The sequence below is a fragment of the Nicotiana tabacum genome, chromosome 22 (genome assembly GCF_000715075.1).
Source record: "Nicotiana tabacum cultivar K326 chromosome 22, ASM71507v2, whole genome shotgun sequence".
NCBI classification, from domain to species: Eukaryota; Viridiplantae; Streptophyta; class Magnoliopsida; order Solanales; family Solanaceae; genus Nicotiana; species Nicotiana tabacum.
In genome coordinates this window covers 34,354,836-34,363,876 of record NC_134101.1, presented here as the reverse complement: position 1 = coordinate 34,363,876, position 9,041 = coordinate 34,354,836, and the positions used below count along the sequence as shown (strand labels likewise).

At 38.9% G+C, this 9,041-nt stretch overlaps 1 protein-coding gene across 1 annotated transcript; it reads left to right on the top strand.

Annotated features, from left to right (window-relative positions):
• Positions 1-2,669: 2,669 nt before the first annotated feature.
• Positions 2,670-7,445, top strand: LOC107779105 (glutamate receptor 2.8). Its single transcript, XM_016599449.2, has 5 exons — positions 2,670-3,539; positions 4,227-5,566; positions 5,706-6,018; positions 6,109-6,515; positions 6,602-7,445. The coding sequence occupies exons 1-5, from the start codon at positions 3,260-3,262 to the stop codon at positions 7,142-7,144; spliced, it is 2,883 nt and encodes a 960-aa protein (XP_016454935.1). The 5' UTR covers positions 2,670-3,259; the 3' UTR covers positions 7,145-7,445.
• The last annotated feature ends 1,596 nt before the right edge of the window (positions 7,446-9,041 follow it).

The window sequence follows — 9,041 nt, the reverse complement described above, 5'->3', positions numbered from 1 at the left end:
TTGAAGCCCCCTCTCTCTAAATAGAAAAAAATGCATTTAAAAGACAAAAAAGACTTTTTCAAAAAGCCTTCGCCCTCCTATTCAACGAGGCTATTAGAGAAGCAGCTTAGTTCCTTGACTTCTTTTCTCAGTCAAGCTTCCTGATGACGCTTTCCAATTGGCCGAACGGAAGATCGATATGAGAAGCCGATGTTCTTGGTACAGAATCCCATGCAGATTTCTTAACTGTTTTGTTAGGCATTGGCATGGGCAAGAAAGCAGACAAGAGAAAATCAAAAGAACGGGGATTCGAATCGCCTATTTTTTCCCCTTCTTGTTTGCAAGAAAAAAAAATTAACTGAACTAAACAGTAAACTCTTTTGCCTCTCTTTAAAGTAAAGCTGCTTCTTAGAGTTGGCTTTTGCAATTGCAATCTGTCTCTGTCTGGCTCCTCGCTTTGAACTCAAATAAGACCTTCTTTTGGTCGAGTGACTTCTTTCCTGGTCTTCCTATTCCCTTCGCTTGCTTTTACAGAAGAACGGCAACTGCCTTCGTGATCCCCACCCGGGAATCACTTCACTTCACGTGCCTGTAGAGTCGGGAAGTTATTCCTATAATAAGGAAGGGCGGTCTTTCCAAAAGGCGTGAGCAAACTAGAAATGCTTTTTCTTGGCTAAAGAAACAGATTACTCGATCTATTTCCGTATCGCTCGGATGAATAAAAAATATCCCCTCCCTTTTACTAAACTATGGGGAGCCCCGAGTAGTTTACCGGACAAATTGAGTTGTCGTGACGATACCTTGAGCACTCATGCCTGCAGACCCCTCGATTCTCTTTCTATGACTACTTTGGAAAAGAAAGTCTCACTACTCAATGGCTGCCTTCATCGTATTAAGCCAACATAGACCCCATAGTGGTTTCAGTGACTGATAGGTATAGTAATAAAGGCTTCCTGGCGTTGTAGGCACTAGAATAGAGTCCTTTATTTTGTCAAAAGCTTTCTGGCGGGTTTCATCCCATTTTCCTACTAAATTTTGATTTAGAAATTTGTGTATCGGCTCGCAAATGGACATTCCCCATGCTGCGGTTCCCTCCGGTCCATTCTCGGGTTGGGTTAGGGGAACATCCAAGCGATTGCCTTCGCAGATCCAAACGCACTCGCAAGGGCCTCTTCTCTTTTTAGTGGGTGAGGAGCTCTATAGTCCAGGTGCACTTCTTCGTAGAATTCCCAGTATCTCTCGGTGTAGGCTGGATCAATCAAAGGGGATACTACGAGCCCTCTGCCCCACGCATCTAACCAGCTCGCGTGGTTCACTGGGCGAAGCAGGGCTAAGACGAATAGATATGAATGACAAAATGAGGTCTTCCCCCCTTACCTTAGTCAGACTGGCATGAAGCTTACCTGAGGAATTAGGAAGATGAAATAAAGAAAAGCGGAAAAGGGGATACCCCATAGACCAAAAGGGCATAGATCGATAAGATCCAAGAAAATAAAATACCCGCAGCAGAATCAGAAGACCTTTAGTAGATTATTTTTAGGTCCAAGTGGGTTCACCCACCCCGGTTACAACATTCCTTTCTATTGCGCCTAAAATCTCTATTTCTGCTAATATTTCACGTGTTTCTATTTATGGTTCTTATGGAGCTACATTGCAACAAATCTTCTTTTTCTGCAGCATTGCTTCTATGATCTTAGGAGCACCGGCCGCCATGGCCCAGCACCATCCATATCCAAATAGTAAATGCGTTGCTGAGCTCATGCACTTTTATCAACAAAATATAATTAATTATTAATACACTTTATCATCTTAAGTTATTACTTAATCCTGAAAAATTAGTACAAGTATAGTGTAACCATGGAATGCGAGTGAATTTTTACCGTTTGAAGCAATCCAAGAGAGGAATAGACCAAGACTCTTCTCTTCTTTTTTTCCTTTCTTTGGCTTCAATTATTAGACTCACACAGAGGTCACAGGAGGTTCAGCGAAGAACCAAGTTAGGAGCAATATTACTATCCCAGCTTGACTTAATAGTGTTTATTAATCTGGACTGAATTCTTGCACTCCAACAACAGATGACTGTTGAATTGACGAAGTAGACGAAATGAATGGGAAGAAGACTAGAATATTTGACCCACAAGTTCAAAAAGTAGAATAGTCATTAACACATAAAGCAGACAACCACCATAGATATGGATCATATTTAATGAAAGGTTTTAGGACCACTATTGCATGGAAGAAGATCAGTAATATGTCCAGTCCGGTGCACAAAGTATCATGTATTTGCGCAGGATCGGGGAAAGGCTGCACCCCTAGGGGTATGATATAGACAGCCTACTCTAAAGCAAGCATTAGTAGCCACTTTTACGGCTCGTAAATTATAAATGGCAGTTCGGTGCACAAGGCATACCGCGTTCATGTAGGGTCCCGGAAAAGGCCGCACTTCAAAGTATGTAATGTAGAAATGCAAGCATTAGTGGCTACTTACACGGTTTGAACATGTAACCTATAGTTCACACGGAGACAATTTTACCGTTGCTCCAATGCTCCCTTCAATGTCCATTTCAACATATAATAGGCAACTTCCCAAGCAGCTTCCTCTTGCATTAACAATGTTTAATTCTGATTTCGACTTTTAGCTGCATCATCATTCCATGCATAACTGGAAGAAGGGGCAGAGGGTGTGTTTTGCTGTTTGATGTGCAAGTAAGTTACAGCCTAAAGACTCTAAACTGAAAACGCGTAATATAAGGCAGGATCGTATATAGCAGTAGTAGCTTCAGAAGATAAGTTGATAGATAATGGATTTCTTCTACTTATGGGGTAATTCATAGGATTTGTTACTGAGCTAGTCCAGAACTATCACATTACTAATTAATTTTTCCTCCCTAGTTGTCAACTAAGATTGAGAGCCCGTTCAATACACTCTAGATACTCAGCTATGCATCAAACGAATGGGGATTGGGGAATGAGTACCACCCAAAGTTCAACCAAAATCAATTGATTTGGTCAAACTGAGGAGGAAGCTTACAAGCTTGCAGTATAGCATGTTTGTCTTCTTTGAAAACTTTATTTGACTTTTCTTTCTACATTTATGGGGTTTGGCCTTATTATAGGTACGTAAGGTGTTTACAGATATAAGTGTGTGTGAAGTTCCCTGATTCTGAAGCCTTATTATTATATCTACAGCCACCCATTTGAAAGAGCTGTACAGACATCCTTGAAAGGTGGTTAGTTACACAGGCACAAACTGCTTGCCCAACTTACCAGAGTTCTCCAAATGCAAAATCCAAGATGCCATTTCCTGATTCTTTTGATGAAATTTGTCTCCATTATTTGCTTTTGCCACTACATAGTACCAACAAGAGGTGAAGGTGAAACTAAACCTGTAAAGGTGGATGTGGGCATAATTCTTGATTTTGAAACAGTTGTGGCAAAAGTAATGCACACATGCATCTTATTAGCACTTGCAGATTACCATGACGCTACTCGCAGTGCCATTAGGATAGTCCCTCACTTCAGGGATTCCAAGAAAGATGATGTTGAAGCTGCATCTGCTGGTAAATTCAGCTGCATATATATAGCTCCTTGATTTACTTCTCTTAAACTAGCATATCTTATTCTTTTTTCTTCACGCGTCAGACATACTCTTGGTATATTTTAGAAGGTAAGGTATTTTATAAAAGGTGTTGTCAAGATCTATACTGAGCAGCAAAGTAACTTGGCAAATTTCTAACCCTTATAGACTTGTACTGATTCTATCAGATCTAGAATCTATGTTGCTCGTGTTGGATCCTCCAAAAGTAGTGTATTTTCAAAGGATCCGACACGGGTGCGGCAGCATTTTGGAGAGTCCGCGCAATATAGTCTAGAATAGATTCAGCTTCATCTATTAGTTCTTTTTTAAACCTCTTGTCCTGACTAGCTTGCACGTACCTCACTAATCTCACGAGATACCTGTTACCTCCTACTAGCACAACTATCAAGCAACTCTGTCCACCAAAGTTTAGACAAATGAGAAGAAATCACATAGTGTTTTTGTCTACGCTAGAATTTGAACCTGAGACCTCATGGTTCTCAACCCACTTCATTGCTAACTAGGCAATACCCCTGGGTGCTTCATCTGGTAGTTATTCATGCCCTATTTGCACAAAATACCCTTTTTGTAAAATTTTCTTTCCCTTCGATTTTCCTATTTCAGAAGGGATGTTCCAAACAATTTCTTATAGTCTGATATGTATCTGCAGCTATATCCTTGCTAAAGTATGTCAAAGTACAAGCTATCTTTGGGCCACAAATGTCTACACAAACTGATTTTGTGATTGACATAGCAAAAAGAGCAGAAGTCCCTATTATCTCTCCAGCAACAAGTCCTTTACTTACAGTCAAGGAACACCCCTACTTCATAAGAGCAGCACTTCCTTCTTCTAGCCAGACTAAAGCCTTAGCAGCAATTGTTAAAAACTATGATTGGAGGGAGGTTGTAATCATCTATGAGGATAGCCCCTATGGAACAGGAATAGTTCCACATTTGACTGATGCCTTACTGGAAAACAGCACTTTAGTCTCCTATAGAAGTGTTATTTCACCTTCAGCCAATGATGATCAAATCCTCAGAGAGCTATACAAGTTGAATACAATGCAGACCAGGGTTTTCATCGTGCACTTGCTACCTATTCTAGCCTCACGCCTTTTCCTCAAGGCAGAAGAAGCCGGGATGATGAGCGATGGATATGCATGGATCATCACAGATGTTCTAACGAGTCTTCTGGATTCGGTAAATCGTTCAGTGATTGAGTCATCAATGCAAGGTGTTCTTGGTATAAAGCCTTATGTTCCAAGATCAAACGAGTTTAACAATTTCAACAAGAGATGGAGAAGGAGATTTCGTCAAGAGTATCCAGACATGGACACAGTAGAACTCAATGCTTACGGGCTATGGGCGTATGATGGCATCACAGCATTAGCAAAAGCAGTAGAGAAAGTGGCTGGCACTGCTACCCCAAAATCCAACAAAGTAGACACTAGAGACAACTCAACGGACTTAGATGCACTTGGAACCTCAGAGTTGGGATCTTTGCTCATTGACTCTATGCAAAACATAACACTAAAAACTGGACTAAGTGGTGATTTCCGTATCATTAATGGAGAATTGCAGCCATCCCCATATCAGATTGTGAACATAATTGGGAAAGGAGAGAGAAGCATTGGATTCTGGACAGAGAGTGATGGAATTTCATATAAACTGACTATGAATGGGAAAACAGCTAAGAGTAATAATAAGCAACTAGGTACCGTCATTTGGCCGGGTGAATCTACTATTGTTCCGAGAGGCTGGGAGATGCCCACAAGTGGGAAGAAGTTAAGGATTGGAGTTCCTGTCAAAGGAGGTTTGGAGCAATTCATTAAAGTGGAAACAGATTCAAAAACAAAAGCAGTAACTGCAACTGGTTTCTGTGCAGATATCTTCATAGAAGTCATCCAATCTTTGCCATATGCTGTCCCTTATGAATTTTTTCCATTTCGATTACCGGATAACCACACTACTCCAGACTATGATCATCTTGTTTACAAGATCTCTTCTAAGGTAATACCTAGTCCTTGTTTAAATTAACCTCTTTGGCTGAATACCTTACATGCTCGTTTTGGGGGCCTTCTTATCGACTTTTTACTTTTGCTTTGGCTGAGAAATATCAACCATAATAATCACCGTCTTCTTGAACCAGGAATATGATGCAGTTGTAGGTGATGTGACCATTTCAGAGAGCCGATCCAAGTATGTGGATTTCACACTACCTTTTACAGAGTCGGGCATTTCTGCAGTTGTGCCAGTAAAGGATGATGAGAGAAAGAAAGCTTGGATTTTCTTGAAACCATTACAGAGAGAACTTTGGATAACAACTGGAGCATTCTTCGTCTTCATTGGTTTTGTGGTTTGGGTACTCGAACACCGTGTAAACGAAGAATTTCGAGGACCCAAACGCAAGCAAGTTGGGATGATATTCTGGTTTTCCTTCTCAACTCTCGTTTTTGCTCACAGTAAGTCTCTAACTCAAAGCAAAGTAAATACAAAAGCTTTACATTAATTCTCCTTGTTTTACAACAAATCATATATATGGCTGGTTGCAGAAGAGAGGGTAACAAGCAACTTAACAAGATTTGTGGTGATTGTGTGGGTTTTCGTGGTGCTAGTACTGACATCAAGTTATACCGCCAGCTTAACATCTATGTTAACGGTGCAACAGCTACAACCTACTATAACAGACCTCAATGATCTTATCAAGAATGGAGAATATGTTGGGTACCAAGAAGGTTCCTTTGTCAAAGACGTCTTGAAGCGCATGAATTTTGATAGCTCCAAGTTTAGAAGTTATAGCACATTGGAAGAGTACAATGATGCCCTCTTAAAAGGAAGTAAAAATGGAGGAGTTGGTGCAATTGTTGATGAACTACCTTATCTCAGACTCTTCCTCAACAAGTACTGCAACAAGTATATTCTGATCGGCCCAACATACAAGACCGCCGGCTTTGGATTCGTAAGATTCTCGCGCTCCAGTGATGTTTTGGAATGGTTTAGTTTACTCAATCTAATCCATATTTTTTTCTCCACAATTTCATGCAGGCATTTCCAAAAGGATCTCCTTTGGTACCTGACGTCTCAAGAGCTGTCCTGAAGGTGATGGAAGGAGAGTTTATGATCAACACTATACAGAAATGGTTTGGGAATGAAACAGATTGCCTAGAGAAAGATGGAATGGCTATAACATCTGATAGCCTCACACTAGATAGTTTTAAGGGCCTTTTCCTCATAGCTGGTGTATCAGCAAGTTCTGCTCTTCTCATATTCTTACTCATCTTTCTTTATCAGAACAGGGAAATCTTTGCCACTGATGATTCTACATGGCAAAAGCTTTCTGCTATAGCAAAAGCCTTTGACAACGAGAAAGAGAAACCTAATTCTAAATCAGAAAAGCCGGGCGAAGGCAATGAGAGCCAAACGACTACACCGTTCGCAGCAAGTTCAGCTTCCCCTGAAATATTTCCCAACCTTCCCTCACAAAGCCCAGAAACCAGAACTGCGTCACCTCCACATGAAGGATTCTCTACAACAGAACCTGGAACTCCACTTGAAGAAACCATTACAGAGGCAAATGAAGAGAGATGATACATATAACTGCTACTAAAACTATGTAACAGCCTAAGAGAGATCATATAGTGATGAACTACCTCGAGAAAAGCTCAACCAAATAATTACACTATCATTTTGGCACTCTTGTCACCTGTGGCCTAAAGCCAAACTTCCATAAGGACCCTAAGATTTTTGTCGTAGAAGAAAACTCATAATTTTATTTGAAATTTGTTTTTCTAGCTTTTTAAGATGCGAAATTATTAATAATTTGTTTATAATAGATCTCTTCTAATAATTCTTTTTCAATTGATGATATAGCTAATCCATTTAATAGACATTGTTGATCTTTATTAAGATTTTATTAATTTTAATTTTGAAAAACTTATTTCCGCTGAGGCAACTGTTAGAGGAATTGTTAACCTTATTCTACAAGCAATATAAGCATTTGGAAAAGAATCAAGTCTTTTTATATGATTAAGTATATCGATTAGAGTATCATCTTCTACATGTATTATTTCCCTTAAAACTTTTAATTCAGAAAATAAGTCTAAACCATCAATATCATAGTGACTATTATATTTCAAAGATTTAGAATTTTTACTATTCGCTACAAATTTATCAAGTGCTCCTTTTTGGGATTGTATTAAAGTTTCAATCCTTTTCCTTTTTTGACGTTTTGAACATCCGAATTCATATTTTCTAGTTGACATATTAAAGCTCTAATAAATAACTAAAAATACAATATATACTTACAAAGAAAATATATTCAAAAAATTAAAAAGTAGATGCAAATAATAAAATATAGAACAATCAAACCTGATTCAACAACTAGATAATTTGATAAGCTTTTGCTATTTCAAAATTCTTGATGTAATGCCAAAATACTTGAGAACAAATAAAACATATGGTACTTGTGTTCTGCTCTTTTATTCTGTGATAGTGACTCAATGAGATTGGAATGTAGAGAAGGCCAAACAAACAATAGAAGAGTAAAAGTTAATAGACGAAAAAGATAAAAAGAGATAAAAGAATGTGGGCCCATTTATAATAACGATGGTACATAAATAAGGAAAGATTGTGGAATGTTCACGCGTAAATAAGGCATGGATCCCAAAAATATATTCATTTTTCAATTGTTCTGCAACGACCCCCTTTCCTTGAAACTTGCATTTTTTTTCTTTTCAAATACTTAATATTGTTAAAAAAAATGGACACGTACGTTAGAAAATTTTGGGGCCCCTACAAATAAGGGCCCCTAAGCAACGGCTTTACTTGCTTGGCCATTAGGCCGGCCCTGCTCTCGGCCATAATATTTGTATCGAGATTTTAGATGGATAAGCAAGATTTAAGAAGATATTTTTGCGCTCTTGGCAAGATTTTACGCCGATAGAAGCAAGAATTAGAGGAAGAGTAATAGATATTTACTTTGAATGTCTTAAATATTGTTGATACTGCTTGTCCTTGAGCCGATGGTCTTCAGAAACAACTTTCTACCTTCACAGGGTAGGAGTAAGGTCTGTGTACATATTACCCTCATCAGACCCCACTTGTGAGACTATATTGGGTATGTTATTGTTGTTGTCGTCTTAGATAACTCAACTCCAAGTGGTTCATGAAAAGATAAATATATAGGTTTGCTAGCCCAGCACACTTAGCCAGCCTAGAATGGCTGGTTCGAATTTATGAGTAATCTGTTATGGTCGTGCATTTACATATTCTATCGAGCCTCAAACTTATTTCCAAAGTATTGTATTGGAAGTGATGAAGAAAGAAAAGGACAGGTGTGCAAAAATGATAAATTTTTAAATGAACAAGTGTGCAAGTAGTGAGAGCCTGAACTATACACATACGGCATCAGCCCACTAGAGAAAGTGTAATTAAAAATCCAAATCACCGTGAAGACCATTGACAACATTTTACGTACATGTTTTCG